Source organism: Aythya ferina, assembly GCF_964211825.1.
Source record: "Aythya ferina genome assembly, chromosome: 17".
Classification (NCBI taxonomy): Eukaryota; Metazoa; Chordata; class Aves; order Anseriformes; family Anatidae; genus Aythya; species Aythya ferina.
The window spans coordinates 13,493,058-13,510,519 of record NC_140316.1 but is presented as its reverse complement, the minus strand read 5'-3'; the positions used below and the strand labels follow the sequence as shown (position 1 = coordinate 13,510,519).

The 17,462-nt window shown below is 42.1% G+C and overlaps 1 protein-coding gene across 1 annotated transcript in view; it reads right to left on the bottom strand.

Moving 5' to 3' along the window:
* Positions 1-9,063: 9,063 nt before the first annotated feature.
* MLXIP (MLX interacting protein) overlaps positions 9,064-17,462 on the bottom strand; it is a 46,428-nt gene continuing 38,029 nt past the window's right edge. The window contains 3 exon segments of the mRNA XM_084491737.1: positions 9,064-14,399; positions 14,402-14,491; positions 15,136-15,265. Of these exon segments, the coding sequence (XP_084347863.1) occupies positions 14,377-14,399; positions 14,402-14,491; positions 15,136-15,265 (243 nt within the window). The 3' untranslated portion in view covers positions 9,064-14,376.

Genomic DNA, 17,462 nt, shown 5'->3' with positions numbered 1-17,462 from the left:
TGCAGCTGCACAGATAGGAAAGGATGTGCGGAGCATGCACACGCCAAGAGATAGCGGCATGGCTCGAAGTGGAATAACCAGGCAAGCCGCTACCCTCGGTTCGGCAGAAAATTAAGTCAAACTTTCGGAAATTCTTTCAAACAGCATTGCCAGCAGCTGAATCTTATTCTGGGGAAAAGCTGAGCCGAAAGCTTCTCCTGTATTGCTGTAGTGGCAGGGACAGTCCAGGAGTGATCCCCACTGTGATGGGTGGCAGGGTTGGAAGGGGACGGGCAGTGCCTGGTGCCCAACGTGCTCCTACATGTGCAAACTCATGTCATCCACACACCTCGTAGCACACTGTGGGGTTCTAAGCAGCTGCATCTTTCTGCTCTTCAGTGCTTCCAAACAAGTGCTCCTTCAGCACGGTTCTTCTACCTGGAAGGAGCTGTCCATACTCACGATTGTCTGAAAGAGCACCCTGCACAAAGAAACACCTCTCTCCGTGATACCCCCAAATAATTCTAAGTCCTAGGAACATTTTTTCTCTGTTTTGCTGTGTATGAGAATCTCCTTTTAGTAACTGGACACAGAGAAAACAGGTTCTGCAGAGTTAGAGAAGGGCAAGAGCTGAGGGGGTGGATCCTGGACATCCGCTGATGGGGTGCACTGGGTGTTACACCAGTGGGATGGGGTCTTACAGAGATCCAGCAGAGGGGTACCCACACTCATCTGGAAGCCTCTTGTGGCTTTTCCACTGCCATTAGCCCACTCTTACACTGGCCCCTGCAGGAGATGGTTGCTGGCTTCAACAACCCAGGTGCGTGCTTACGTGCTCCGTCATGCTTGGAAAAAAATACAAAAACCACAAAAAACACAATTAATGTTCTAAGTCCTACATTTTGGAGCTCCCAGGGATTTAGATGGGATGGCTAAGCCAAGAGTCCTGCACTCCCAGTCAAATAGACGATGTGGGACACCATCTGTGTCAGTTTGAAACTGCACGCTAGATCACAATCAGTGACGACGCATTTGAACCAATTTTTGATGTAATCTTTCAAAAAAGAAAAAAAATCCCACACCATCATCTGCAGGAGAACATGGGGGAGCCACTGACGCAAAACCCCGCTGTACTTAAACGCAGCTCGGCTGTCCCCAGCCGCAGCACTCCAGCCACCAAGCAGCCTGAACGCCGACGTCCCAACCAGCTTTCGGCCAAGCCAGCCGCCGCCCGAGCCCGCCATGAAACGCCAGACAGGTGGGTGCCACTTGGACGTGCCGTAAGGTTGCGTTGCTCGATGCTCGTCATGAGCTCAGCCGCTCAAATCTCTCTGCTTTAGAAAGTCAGCACGCTGCAAAGAACCAGGAAGTTTTGCAAAAACGGCGTAGATGCCTGAGGCTGTACTCACCATATTATTTTTTTTTTTCTTTTCTTCATTTGAATGCAGAAATCACCAGATTTGTAATCTTCCTCTTCTGCTCACTGGCTCCTTTGGTCTCCTTGGCACCAACATCCGAAGATGGCAAAACTACTACAGGACAGAGGCAGAGGCATTCTACTTCCAGAATAAGGCCCTTCCTAGTGCTAGAAAAGCAAGCAACTACCTTGTTTAAAAACTACGTAAGTGTAATATTTTGCATTTGCTGGGCCTGTGTCTGGGAAGGAATCCCTTGATTTAGTTACAAAAAATTAGGAAGACCATCAGAAAAGAAATAGTCGGGTTAGAACCTCAAAGAGGCACCTCTCTGTATTCCATACAAAAGGAAAGCCTTTGCGTTGTCTTATTTTAGGACAGAGTTGGAGCAATGTCTAGGACAGCTTGGGTGTGCCAACTGTGGTCTCACGCATTTTTCTTTGTTTCCTGAGTCATGTTGAGCTTGAAGCAGGCAGCTTTTGGGGTGACACCAGTCAGATCACTGGAAAGATGGAGAGAAATGGCTTCCTCTTCAGTCTGACCTTAATGCTAGAGCAGTCAGGAGCACTTCTGCAGAAAATCCTGTTCAGCCTTGCATTTCCTTGGAGACAGCAGAATGTTCACTGAATCTGAAAGTCAATACAATGGGCAAACTTCAATTCCTGGGAACGTGTTCCCAAGAATACACTGATAAAAATCAGTATAAAGCATTTCCCCTGAATTCATTCTTGAAATCAAAACCATTTCTGCTGAAACAGGTTTGTTCTGGTCACAGCAAACGTGTTACGTGAGTAAATTTTACCTATATGGTTAAAAACAAAAAAGACTCAGGAAAGCTGAAAACAATGCCAAGCAGGTTATTAAGATAGAAAGTGCTGCGCAATCATAGCTACAGATAGCATATAATAGTTACTTGATAAAGGAGCGTAGGTGTTAATATAGCCGGTGAACGATAACAAAAAATCCTCAAGCAGATGCAAGCTGAAAAATAGGTGTGTATGCTCCTAGACAGTCTCATGTGGAAACTACCAGGACAGATGTAAACCAAAAGATTTAACGATTTCTCTCTCCTCTTCCTTCCCTGCAGAACGCGTGCAGCACTGTAACACCAAGAACCTTAAGCTGGCTAACTGCTGACCTCCAAGTCAGAGCAATGGTGAAGAAAATACCCGAATGCCCACCTCTGGATGCAGGTTGCTGCATGCACGTTTTCTACAATATCTTGCAAACCATAAGAAACGATCCGGAAGCAATCTGTGGGAAGAATTTCACCCAGGCTGTGAACGCAAATGTCATCCAGCTAAACGTGACGATGACCGAACGGGAGGTGCCTTACACCTGCAGGAGCAAGGATCTTCCACAGAAGGTCTGCGAGCAGTTCGGGGGGATGAACTCATCGAAGAAGATGATGTACACCTGGCTGGTTTTACAGAAATATGAGCAATTTATGCAAAATGCAACAAAAATATACTCTGCAGTAGGAATGTAATATGCCAAGCTGGAACAGTAACTGTAGGATACCAGAGCTTTGGCTGAACGTACCTAGCAGTACTTGTGACCAGTTTGATGCCAGGGACAACGTTAATAATGTGCTTACTATCCTGTAGATCATAAATATATACTCTAGTTTAGTTTACTATTTAAAAGATGAATGTCTTAAGTTATTGATTTTATTTATTATAAAAAATATTTATAATGTTTCATTTGCAGCAGTATATCAAAAGGATGCACTGATGTAAGTCAGAGTGATTTAATTAACCAGTCACGATATCAATTAGCAAATAGGAAGGCATGATTTCAGTGATTTTCATGTTATTTATATTTTTCTTTTGTAATTATTTTCCAAAAGAGAAGTTGATTTTCAGCAGACGGATTTTGTACTTCTGATTACTAGCAAATTGTATTTATGAATTTATAGAATACATTTATTTTTATAAATTTATTTAAGCAATTTTGTGTTCTATATTTATTCAGATTTTTAATTTATATATTTTAATGTTAAAAGAGATGAATGATGTATTTACTACTTAGGTGAACAGTTTTACTCATCTTCTGTCACTATATATTTGGACAAAACCTGGCATTTAATTAAAATTATATTAAATAAAACTGCTACTGGTGATTTTTTAATTATTATTATGTAAATTTTTTTTTACAGTCTTTTTGCATTGGAAAACTAATGCTTTGTTAAACAGAAAATTGAACTTCTTGTTTCTGGTCATTGTGATAAAGACATTACAAACAGCACATCTCCTTTCCCACCCACTTTTTACTGATAGACATGCAAAAAGATCACAGCACTTTCGCTTCTTACACTCCCAGTTGGTTTCTTAAGTTTGGACCTGTCAGTGGGTAAATTGCTTTCTCTTCAGCCCCAGCTTGTGAAGGCTGAATTATTGCAGCTCTGCACCACACCTCGAGCCTGGCTTAGGTTCAGCAGAAGCAGCAGCGCTGCTGGAAGGACGCTCCATCAGCTCAGGCAAGAGCAACATGCCAAAAAGTGCCCCAGTCAATTGCTGCTCCTGGAGCTGGTAACAGAGCAGGCACCCAATCATCCTAGGAGCAAGAGGACCTGTCATCATCTTGTTTTTCCTTTGTTGCATCAACTCTCGATTATCCCCAATAACAGGGAGGTTAATAACACAATGAGTTCAGTTCAAATCTCCATGCAAATTTCAAGCCAGTGCAAGCATTAGAACCAATTCTGAAATTAACATTATTTATACATACACACACATACATGTATATATAAATTAATTTCACAGGAAACACCTATTTAAAATGCAAGTAAAGGATTGCTCCTCTCCCTGCTGCCATCCCTTCACTGACAGTGGTCCAGCCCAGCACAAGACTGCCTGCTCTGGAGCACTGATTGCTGCTCTGAACATCCAGGAGGCTGCAGCAGGACTGAGCCCCTCCACCCCAGTGCCACCAGTGCTCCTCCTCCTCTGCAGAGCTGTCAACAGCCCAAGAGGAACTGGAGCAAGGGACTGTGGTACCAGCCCACCTCCTCCATCGTCCTTTAAACTCTCTCAATGCAAGCAGTAGGAAGGAAAGCGACTTACCCTTCTGTTTGGGTGGTTCTTCAGCACGGTGCCATTGGTGCTGATGCAGCTCTTTCTCCTCCCAGTCCATGGCCACGCCTGGCCCCTTTGTTCTGGTGAAGCATCTTCTATAGCAGGAGGTGAGGACACGAAGCTGGGCCTTTTTTTTTTTTTTACAAGAGGCTTACCTGTATCTCCCCCTGGCGTAGGGAACCGGGTGCTGAGCACTTGCAGGGGAGCTGCAGGGAAGGTGTTTGGCCCTGCCGAATGTCTGGATGCTGATGAGTTATGAGCAACAGGAGGCAGAGCCCATGGTCTTTATGGACTCTAGTGGAAGAGTTGTCTTTAAAACAACAAGAGTTGCTGCAGATCTGGTCCTGTTTTCCCCAGACTTTCCCAGGAAGAGAGTTACCTCTTGATAACTGAGCCACCGTCAGTCCCCAAAAAGCACCAACCACTCTGGGTGCTCTCAGGAAAGCACTCTACCTTCCCAAGAGGAACAGAGGGACCACTCTCCCTGCTGGGGCCAAGCGAAGAATTCCTCCCAAAAGGGACCACTCTGGGACACCACTGTGGAGACGTCACAGTGGAAGCAGAAAGAAGGATGAAGGCAGATCTGAGACCTCTGCTCTAGTTTCTGACATTGACACCGGTACCATCAGCTCTCCTTCCCGTTGGTGCCATCCTGGCACACCTCAAGTTCAAAAAGCATTTTCATAAACCACCTCTGATTTGTGTGTGAGCTTTGTGCAAGCACGGTAAGTGCAGTTCAAAGGTGTTTCCTTTGCTCCTGATACCTTCTGCATCAGAAGGTCACCTGCCAGGCTCAGTGCCAACCCATGAGAAGCAGAGGGACACCAGCAGCTCTGGCACTCTCTCAAATTAACCCACTTAGTTCAAGGTCTACCAGTTTCTCCAAGAGCCAAGAGGTGCAATTCCAACCTCACACCCTTGATGTTGAGTAGAGGAAGAGGGAATGCAAAAGGATCACTAGGGATGTGCTTATCCTCACAGCAGAAGTGGCATCTGCTGACCTTATCAGGTAGGGTCAACCAACCACTGCAAGCAGGCAGACGTGTAAATCCTGAGCGCTTCAACATCACCATTTCCAGTGGCTGATACAAACCACTTAAACCTTGCTGAATCAGAGGATTATACAGGGCCACTCCTTGTGGTTTTGTGTCTCATGCGCGCCTTTTCTTTCACCTTCTGAGTAGTGTAACACTTATACAAAAGCATTTTCCTTGGAAAGGGAAACATTTGCCTGAAGGTCAAACAAGACGAAAAAGTGAGTCAGATGGCTGGTACCAATTAACGTCACTGAGAAGGAAAATTGACCCCAAAAAAAGAAGAGTTGTTCTTCCCATGGAGGCACAGAGGTGTACGTCAGCCCTGCAGACTCAGCTCACCTCGGGAGCGAGCTCACACACAGTGGGGGCAGGCTTGGAGCAGGGAGACACGGGCTTGTGCAAAACTGTGGCAAGCCCCTGCTCTCCTTCCGTGTGCTTGAGAGCGAACAGCACGCTGCCACAAGCGTTTGGGATGCAGCAGGGCAGGCAACCGGGTACCAGAACATCAAACTTCAAAGGGCTGAGGTCAGGAAGCTGTGGCCAGCACCCCTCTGAGGAGCGAGAACAGGACAGAAGAGCATAGAGGTGAGACAGAAAGAGTGGCTGCAGGTAGGCTGAAGCACTGCGACACAAGTGTATCACCAAAGCATTTCTGACTGCTTTGTACTCATTTCTGCACGCTTTATGGCAAACAGGCCCAGAGTTTGTCAGCACTGTGTGGCCATCTGGCTGCTCGGGTACTGGCTTTTCCTTTGTCTGCCTCAACATGGTCAATCCCTGCCGACCACAGCCAGATGCAGAGGCTTTGTTTTTGAAAACTCTTCCCCCTGCTCGGAGAAGATGGGGCAGCTTCAGAACAGGGAGGGAAATGGAGCAGTTAGGGTGACTTGTTGGGTGACTGAGTTTGGACTACACGGTTGAGAAGACCTGAGAGCCACCCCTAGCTGCACTGCAGATGTGGTTGTGTGGCTTTCTTCTCAAGAGGTTCTCAGGACCTCTCTAGCCCACACCCCAGACAGAGAGCTCAAAATCTCCTGCTAAAGCCCAGAGACTCTCAAAAAAAGCCTCAAGTATTAACAGAGAGCAAGGTGCTCGTCCCAGCACAGTGCTGCCAGCCCCACACAGAACAGTGTGATCACAACCATGGTGGGTCCTGCCACCAGAGTTCAGGTGAATCTTCCTCAGCCCTGTGGCAATCTAAGTTGGGGATACACCTGCACCATGTTTTGATCTCTGCTGTCACGGTGAGGTGGTCACTGGCAAAGCTTTCTTGGCAAGGGGTACCCCATTTACACGGGCTGTGTAAAAAATGTCAGAAGGGCAGGCAGCAGGACTTGAGGATGTGATGGAGAAATGTTTTGTGGGTCTGTTTTCATTTTGTGATGCTCAAGCCTTTGTGATACATACAGTTTGTACAGTTTGTGATGCATACACCTTCTTCTGAGACAGGAAGATATGAAACATCTCTCTGGATGACAACAGGGACTCCGGTGTTGACACACAGGGAACTTCCCTGCCACTCAAGTATTTATTTTGTCTGCATACCTCCTGAGAATGAGTAAAACTCAGGAGGAAAAAGTGCTTATGGGTGAGAGTATCTAAAGAAAAGCTCCCAAGGGTAAATACAAGTAAAAAAAAAAATAAAAAAATATATATATATATATAATATATATATAAGTAATATACATATGTATATATCCAAAATATCTTGTGAGTACTGGGTTCTTTTCCTTTTGCCCCAGATTCAAATAGTGCTGGGACAAAGCAAAATCTGCCAGAGCTGGGTTACAACAGACTCACAGGAAAACATTTGGGATTTCAGTACATGTAAAGCTAGTCCTGAGCTGTTCTCCCACTGAAGTGCCAATTCCCTTATCGCGGTGATTTCAATTGGCATTAATTTGCTTAGAGCAAATCTAGATCTCCTTTTTGTACTGCTCAGGGATTAGCAGAATCAGCCACAGAACTAAGCCATTTCAGTAACTGTCTTTTGGCGTATCAGCTACAGCTATACCAGCCTCGCTGAAATCACCACAAAATCAGTAATAAAGAAACAGTGCTCTGCAGCCACAGCTTCCTCCCAGAGAGGTTCGATAGCATCGCTGCAGTACCACTAGCATTTGTGTGCTTGGTTGAGAGTGAAGTCAGGCCAAAGCGTTGTTTTACTGCTGTTTAAATAGCACTGATCTTCACCAACTTCTCCTATCAAAGTGCTTTGTGTGAGATCAAGGTAGAGATATTAAAAAAATTAAGTGCGAACAAAGCAAGAAAACTGTTGTACGTTCTTATGCCTTCTCCCAGAATCGCAGGCCTGACTCATCAGAATTTCTTATGAGCTATATTAGGTCAAAGCAACCAGTCACAAAGGTGAGATTAATGAGCATCAACTCTTCAGCAATGCTTTTAAAATAAAATCCCTCTTTTCACTCAACTATTACCTTTCACTTTCACTAGAGCGCTGCCTCCACTAGACCCAAGAAAATCCAATATACCACCAAGGTTGACAGCTGAAGCAGAAAGCTGTAGCATCCTACCAAGAAAAAAACAAAAAAACATCATTAAAGTCAAAGGTGAACTGATGTGTGTCTCATTTTTTTAAATGGACTTAAGCAGCTTACACTAACACTGTCTAACACTGACATCATTTCCATGGGAATAACATGTTATCCAAACTTAGCGCTGCCCGGTAAGAGCCCACCATCCAAGGCAGTGTTTCAACCAAGAGCCCCAAATCCAAGCCTGTAAGAAATTAGAGCATCGGGGCTCAAAGTATTGGTGTGGTCCCTAAAAGTTTAAGAGTTTTACCTTTCCTGGATAAAGGCCAAAGCTACCTTTGAATTACTAGCTGGTAAGTTAAGAGCAGACATAGAAATAAATAGATTTTTATCTGCTTAGTTTTGTCACAAGAACTCATTTGCACTGTTATGCTTAAAACAACCAGGATCTGTTAACTCTAGGAACACATCAGAACCACAATACATTTGGAAAACATCATGCAAAATGTGGAAGAACAAGCTCAGTGTTACTTAGGTGAAGAAAAATGTAAGCACTGCAGACAAGTGGACTTGTGGAGGTCGTGCTGTAGCCAGCCTGTTCCTTCCCAGTCCCTAACACGCATCACTGAAGAGGACCAGAGCTGACTACAGAAGGTAATTTTCAGTTTTTGCTAATGTGGCTAATGCTTTGGTGAGACAGGGAAAACCCAGCACGGAGCAAATACAACCTGGTGGCCAACGCCTGGGAAAAGACAAACCACTCATACATTCTGAGAAAGTCCAGCAGAGTTGATTCTTCCAGTCAAGAAGGGCCCAAGTGACATCAAGTCTCTTTCATCTTCTGAAGCACAGTCATTTTAAGAGGATATAAGCCTTGCAACGGGAAAGCCAAACACACAGATCCCAAAGGGGTGACTTCAACACCACTGATAATAGAGAAATGAGCCCTCGTCACCTTTCAGAGCTGCAAAAGGAATGGCAAGGTTCGGGAAGATTTCCACTTACCATTTCCCCACTTTGAAGCCAAGTTCCAGGTAAAAAATGAAGACGTTACAACTAGTTTCTTCCAAAAAATAACCTTTATTGTTTTGGTTGTAAATATAAAAAAATGCATTGCACAATTTAACAGACCTACTGAAAAGTGCTACATATCGACAGCACAACAGAAGTTGTGTCATGCAACAGAACAGGAAACCTAGGCAAAAGCAAGAGTACGACCTGAAGTCCTCAAACCTCCAAGCTTTTTTTTTTTTTAAACAACAAGAATGAACTCCATTCACTTAAACACATCTAAATACAAGAAGAAAAGGAGTGATTTGTTCTTTGAATTGTTAAGTAAGAGGATTGCTCCTAACCGGTATCTTCTGATTCAAAATCCTATTCATGTTGGAAATGTTCAGATATAAAAGCAGTTCAGACAATGGCTAGAAAGTCTTTGTATTACATACCTAAGATGTTTTTCCTTCTAACTGAATCAAGTTTTGCAGATCAATCTACAATTTGGTACTACCACTTCTGCTCTAATATAGGAAATTAGCATGAAATCCATCCAAGAAACAAAAGGGAAGTTCAGGCCTTAGCTGACACTGTGGAAACAGTACTGGGGTCCCATACAAGAAAACCCTCAAAAACAAATGATCTCCTCAGAAATGCAAGTATATCAATTGAAAGAGAAATAGGAAAACTCCTGTTGTCTCACCTAAAAAAAATACCTCCTACAAGTCACCAACAGCTGTCCACAGTCCTCTGAGATTTGTGCGACTGAATCCATAAAGCACCTAAACCAGGGATCATCAGCCTTTTCATTCTGAGTGTTTTTCTTTTTCCTTACAATAAAAGTGCAAAGAATGATAGAAAAGAGAGAAGAAAAAAAAAAAGTCAAAATAGTTGACTATCAGTTTTATTTCAGCAGTATCTTCAGGTTAGAAACATTGAGGCAAGAATTATCCATCCCAGAAACACGGGAAGTGATCTAGCTTTCCAATAATTTGGACTAAAAAAAATCATTATGCTACTGAATGGTTTTGCAGTGAGCTTCTCACAAACAAAATAAAGTTTACCTGGCCCCTTACCTCTACCATGTGAGCCTAAGTGTGTACACACACAGAATGAGGGCACAAAATAAAGGGATGATTTTTCCAATGCAACCTGCCATCCCTTTAATTTTTTAAGCCATTCCAGATTTGGAGATTTAATTGTGTGCCTCTTTACTAGGTTTCCGTCAGACTTCGGGGTAGGTGTGCCCCTGCGTACGTGGGAGGGAAGGATAGTGAAGTCAGCAGGAAAGACCATTTTTTTCCATCCTTCCTCCCATCCATCCACACAATTTTTCATGACCTCAGGTTCAAAGGGGCACAGTAATGCCACGCAGACGATACATTCTCTTAAAACCAAGGGAACCCCCACTTTGTCATTTCACTGAGTTTTCCACTTAGTAGGGGTAAGAATGTAAGACTTAAGATGCATCAAATGCATACAGGACCCCAAGATCTAAGGCACGGATAGAAGCATTCTAGTAAGTCTCCCTTGAAGGAAAGCTCCCCTAGGGCTCTGGAAAAGCAGGGAAGAACACGGCAGTCGGACCAAATGGGAGTAACCAGGAATCCATGGGGTCTGCACAGAGCTTGGACTGTCCAGATGAAGCATGGTCTTGTCTCCATTTCTACTACTAAATAATTTATTCAATTCTAGTTTTCTTTCACTGCTTATTCCTCATCTTAACAGGAAGCATCATACAACACTAATAAGTTCATCAGATAATGCATAATTTCTCTAGAAGCTGGGGGGAGAGTGGGGGCTTCTACAGTGTATTGATTAATAGAATTTGAGGTCAGAAGGCACCACTAGACAATCTGTTTGATCTTGGTGGGTATCACAGGCCACAAATATTTTATCTATCCCCTCCCTTATTGAGCAAAATATGTTGGATTTGACTAATTATGGGTTGCATTTGCTCATGTGGGGATTCTTTAAAGGTCCAGACCAATTCACTGACGACTGACGTGCATCATCTGTAATTCTGTGTAGACTACAGGCACGGCGTGTTTTGCTTACTTAATGTACTTTGGTGACATAGAGGAAGTCGGACTACGTAAGTCAGGGGAGTAAGTGGTACCAAACTTATTTTGTATTATTAAAAAAAAAAAAAAAGAAATATATTACTTAGAGTTCTGAGTGAGGAAGGCAGAAAGACTAAGCAGTTCAAACACATAACCAAGTGGGAATATAGACAGGAATTAATACATACGTGGCCAACCTCTTTTCATACCAATCCTCAGTACCTCAAATGTGCAGAGATAAGATACACCACAGCTTTTTCCTCCTGTGCTTCCAAATAAAGTAAAAATCACATCCTTCACAAAGTTAACTGATAAGAGAAAAGAATTCTGATTTGCAATAGTTAGGTGACGAAAATACACTGAATCACTCCTTCAAAGAGGAGCCACATGATTTCTGGTAATTGCACTATGTGGAAAGTATCTTGACACTACTCCGTCCCTCCCTCCTACACTCTTGCCTAGTAAGTGATCTTTGATTTATTTTTTTCTCTTTATTATGTTAAGATTTGCAGTCTTTTAGAAGTGCCGTGAGCTTGTTTCTCCATCACAAATTATTACAATAAGCACTTTCCCTCCAATTGTAACCAACTCATGATGCAATGCACGTGATGTTTTTTCCATTCACATCTAGATCAAAACTGCTAACGGGCAATATTTTTTAGCATTTCAGTCATACATCCCCTCCCCTTGCTATTCTTTTAAGGTCCTTTTTAGCTTCCAATTCATCCAGTGAGATCTGAAATAGTAGGAACTAAGCTTAGAAGTCGTTATACTTCCCTAGGCTCTGAGGCAAGCCTGTAGCACATTTTGCTTGTTGAGACAACACTGTAGTGTTGGTAATACTAGTGCAACCTCAGTTGCAGACACCTGGTTAAGAACATGGTAAAAAAAATCAGGCAAAACTGCTGCCTGACGAGCAGGAGACCACATTGCAGGGGAAGCATTACAGAATGGGCTTATCTGAAAAGTACAGCAAAAACACAAGTCTGTTCCTGGACAATTTGCCTGCTGACTTCTTTCTAGAAAACCGGATACATATTTTTAACATGCAAATACGCATGTAGGTATCTATGCATCTCAACAAGATAGCCCAGTAAAGAACTTGAGGGGTGCTCCCCAGCTAATCACAGTTAAATGATTTAACTGGAACCACGTTCACAAATAGTGATAGAAAAGGGAGGATTAAAGCACTGATTAAAAATTTAGACTTATTCAACATCTTTTATCTAAATGCATTCCCAAAATGCTGCTTATTTGAATAAAGCACGTTGTATGAAAGACCTGGATATGGGTCCCCCTAGAAAAGCTACTTACTATTTCGGTGCTCTGACCACCTTTACACATTATTTCAACAAACCATTTCCTAGGTGAAGCCTAGGTTGCTGTTGGCTCTGTCACAGGGACACAGTTTTTTCCATGTGCCACAAGCTTTAAATGATATGGCAGACGTACTGTAAAAAGAAAAGAGCGTCTTGTTTGTATGCACAGCTACAAAAAGGCACACTGGTACTTCAGTCATGCCACTTTGTCTTCTCCTTACGTTCCTTCCCCCTGAACCACCTCCCGCAGAAGTCCCTTTCAGCCCCCCTCTTGCACAACTCACAGGCCCCTGCTCAGGGAGAGGGCCCTGGGGCAGCCCTTTTTGCCTTCTTCTTCTTACAGTCCTGCTCACACATAAGCCAACTCTGCAATGAAAGCCACTAGCTGCAAAATCTCAGGACAAGGAAGAAAGGAAAATTATTCTCTGTGCTCAGTCCCACTCCCCAAACCTATTATTGCTTTTTAAGGTTTGGCCCACCAAGTGGGGAAGATGAGGCACAATGCAGAGGAAAAGTACATCCCCTGGAGGAGAACCTACTGACCCCATTTCAGAACGTGCTACGTCCAAACTTTTTAGCTGCTCCTCAGCTTTGCACTGTGACAGCCTGTTCTTCAAACTGCAAGAAACTACTTGAGGGAGGTGACAGGGAAACTTTATCCACACTCTGAATAGCTCTAAAGCATCAGAATCGAGTAATGAGTGGAATTACAAGGGTCATAGGATCATTCCAGACTACACCAAGAAAAACTGGCCAGAATGAACATCCCAGTGCTGTCTGAGGATGGACAGACTATTGCTGCTGTAACAAGACTAAGCTTATCTCCAGTGATAGGCCAGTACTTCAGGGACTGCCACAGAAGAATGTTACGCGGGTTTTAACTTATCTTTATGTGTTTTATAATTCCTGTTGAACATAACCTTACCATACAGACCAAGCTTGGCTAAGTCCTTCAGGTTTTTGAAATAAAAAGCAAAAAGAACAGGTAAAGACAGAGAAGCTAAAAACTGACTACAAGTCCATGTGGTTTGATACGCTTTCTGAGACAAAAAAAAAAAAAAGCCAATTTCTTAACACTATGAACTCAATTTTTGTCTCTGAAGTACTATGACGTTTACCTATGGATGTGTTTTATATGTGCACATTTTATGAGGAAGGCAGCTGAACTCTGCAGAGTGCAAGAAAACAGTTTAGAGATGAAATGGATATGAAATTCATGTGTCTATCTTGATTGCAGAATCTGTGCAATCTAAAACTGAGTTTTTGCACTTACTGCACAGCCTGCTACTCAATTGCAATGGCTATATCAGAAAAATAATAAAAATCAGCTACTTTATTTGCTAGAAAATAAAGCATGCCTTGGAACTGATCATATGCAATGGTACACTCATTAAAATAAAAATACACAAAACACAGCCTGAGATTTTAATTCTAGTATTTTCCATGAGTTGACGTCGCTGATGGATTTTTCTTCTCCTTTGGTTTTTAATATAATCCCGTTTAAACAATTGTTTACTATTCAAGTAAAACAAATGGAACTGAACACCAGAAAACAAAATGAAAAGCAGATTTTGCTTCACAAAATTGAAAGTATATTTCCCCTTTAAAGGAACATTCCTTGGTGTACAAGATTTACACTTCAGAGAACTTAGCACTTGAAGCTGTTTCATAGAAAGATGTTTGTTGCATACAGATGCATGCTGCATTGATGGAGATATATTGCTGCCTGCAGGAATGAAACCTGCTAAATTTACCTGAGCTTGGTGTTCTCACTTCATGGAGTAGAGTACAGCACTGAAGAGAATCAAAACGTTATGACAACGTTGCATCATACTTCCACATATTCTGAAGGCAGAGACAGATGCCCTGAAGGTCTTGGGTGATGGAGAGTATTCTTTCTAAAGTGCACCAACTGAAAGGAGACTCACCAGGCTGCTAGACTGGCAGGTTCTCCACCCCTTGTACAAGCAACTCACTGTCTTTGGTTGTTAGGTTTCACCAGCTGTTTTGTTCATCTTGCTAACTGCCTCTGTGGCTTGCTCTGGCAGGCGCGATGGATCTGACAGAATTGAGGTGCTTGTACTTAGATGCCGAAGGCTGCTCAGCACCACTGTGAAGAAAAGTCAGGAAAGTATCAAAAAAGCCATTAGACTAACTGCGAACAAATCCATGCAGAACAGTGTGCAGGTACTGCAATTGTTATGAATTATGGTAGTTTTTTCTGCAAAACATGTACCTGCACTTACAGCAACAGCAAGAAACAGAGATGCGTAAGAACTGTGCCCAGAAAACAACAACAGAGATCTACCTATTTCTTCTACTAAAAAGAGCACTTCTCAGCAACTATAATTGTAAACATAAATATTTGCTGAATTCTAAGTGGTAAAGGGTCAAGCAACCATGCTCAAACAGAAGGTCATTTCAATGGGGAATGCAAACTTCAGAAGTCTCTTCCGTCATAACGAGTCAAATCACACTGCTAATTCCACTCTAGTTAAAGAGTGGAATATTTAAAATTTAAATGCTGCTTGAGACTGTTTAAATTCTAGAATCTATATTAAACAATTAATTTTTTTCTGTTCAGTGTTAAGCATGCAACCAAGCAGCCAAAAGACCTTCTTATTTTTCCACTGAGACAGTAAGAAGGGATTAAAAAATCATATTCAACATCTGTCCTACTCTTTTAAGAAATGTTATTGTATATGGTCTCACTTACTGTGATCTCAAATTACTGCTTGATAGAACTTCACTTACTTGGCCTCAGAACAGGGAGAGAACAGTGCTGATCCAGCCACGCTATTGCAGTTTGATTCAGATCCTTAAAGCTTTTTGTGGAAACCATCCCATTGAAGGACTCAAACAATGGCTTAATAATAATGCTGAACTGCAAATCATCAAATGTTAAGGGAGATAACAAAGGAGGACTTCAAAACATTCTAAAGGAAAAAATAATAGAGCTCAATGTCCAGAGAAAACAAACGATTTTTAGACTACAACATTTCAAAGATTTTTTTTTAATTATTATTATTTATTTTTAAGATCTGTGACACTAGGACAAAGGAAAAAATTGAAGCTCAGTTCACATTTCACCAATACTGATTACTTTTTGTAAAATTCCTGTATGACTGACTTGATCTCCCACAAACAATCTGCACTGTTCTGAGTGCATGAGCATTGAAAACTAGGTACATGCAGTTTGTACTATTTCTTTGTTGCCACCTTTTTCACGTAACACTGATGCTTTTATAGCAAAAGAACATAGAAGCCTTAAGGTGAACAAGCTCTTTGCTACTGCAGCTAAACAAAGACTTCAAGAGTCTTTCAGATGAGCTTTCCTAGAGCAGTCACCATACCTGAACTCAGAACAGCTTGCTCTAACACTGCCATGGTAACTCAGCAAGTAAATGTACCTGTAAGTTGGAGTCTATTTCAGAAGCTGGCTGTATGACAAAACTCATCTGAAGGCTCAAAATCTGTGGTTTTACCACGTCAGCCCAGATGGGATTTTCTGACTACAGTCAGCAGCCTGTGAGAACGAGGCCCAAATCAATCTCAGGGTTGTGATACACCCCTATCTTTCTCACTATTGCTAACAATCAAGATAGGTCTAACAATTACCTGGAATACTCTAGGGGGTTTGCATGTGGTTATGGACTTTTACAGAGTGACTGGGTATCCTTTTGTTGATATTCTACTATTCAGAAATATTCTGTCCCTGGGTTATCTCCAGTAGCCGAAGACCAGATTACTCACTTCCCTCTCATATGCAACAGAAACTGTGATATTCTCATATTTGTAATGAAACTGCCCTTCCCTCTCTTACAGTCATTTCACGAGGAGGAAGTTTTTTTAAAAAATTATTAATAGCACTCACCCCTGGACCTTGTCAGCTTTTACTGCAAGACCTCCTGAAATAAGCCAGCAGGTGTTAAGCAATCTATCCAGTTATTAGAAAACCGTTTCCTCACAATTCCATCCTGACTTGCAAAGGGAAGTTGGGAAGTTGGTAGGCTTTGCCTACCAACCTTTTCTTTTACCAACTACAACAGCCTTTGTCTTTCTCTAGATACCACAGACCCAGCTACCTAAAACTGCACCTTCATCCCAGATAACCTCTGCCACTTTCTACAAGCCTCTCACTCCAAATTCTGGAGCAGCACAAATTCACTCGACAAACGTGTGGGAGGTTGTATTTCACCATTCATTTTCATTGTTACATTAATAATCTGATTCTTCAATCAAGTGAATTTTAATAACTCATTTGAAACTGTTCCAGAGTTAATAGTTCTACAGTTGCATCAGCGACTGCATGAGATCTTGCTGAGAACTGATTCCTAAAAGGATGCTAAAAGGATGAGTCTGTTTTCTAGGACTAAGATAAACCAGGAAGCACCAAAGGAAGCATTTTTACATACTAAAGTATTAAAAACGCTGTACTTCATGCAGACACCAGCATGGATGTATCTACTCTGATAATCAGGGGAGATAACCAGCAGAGTACAAGCACATGAAATACGTGCACATAAAAAGGTACAAAGATTTAATAGGAAGGGGGAAAGTTAACACTTCTGCTCATTAATAATTGCACTTCTGCTTTGCTATTTACTAACATCCCCTAACTGATTCAGGCTAATCATATTTGATCCAAGCTAGCAAACTTGGATTAGCTAACCTGGTTCCATTCCCAGCTTGTCTCTCTCCATCTCCTGCATTATCACTCATTTGTAAGCACAGCTGCTAGCATTTGAGAAGCAAAGAGAAACTAAGTTGATTTGTCGTAATGAAAAAAAAATTGAAAAAAAGGAGAAACATGCAAGTTTTCAAAATTGCCTTTACAGCAGTTTCAGTAATTGTCTACAATAATCTTATTTTTTGAAAATCTTTGTCATTCTCTGTAGTCCTTTGCAAAAAGTGATCAAGAGCTGGAGTTAGAGAAACAGTTCATTACACATTTCTTGTGGTATAATAACTGAGCAAGAAAACTTTACCTTTCTACCGCATTTCTTCCAAGTTACTTCCCATACTTTAAGGTGAGCAAATTCTACCTCATAACAGTCTATAAGGCAAGAATTCGTATCCAT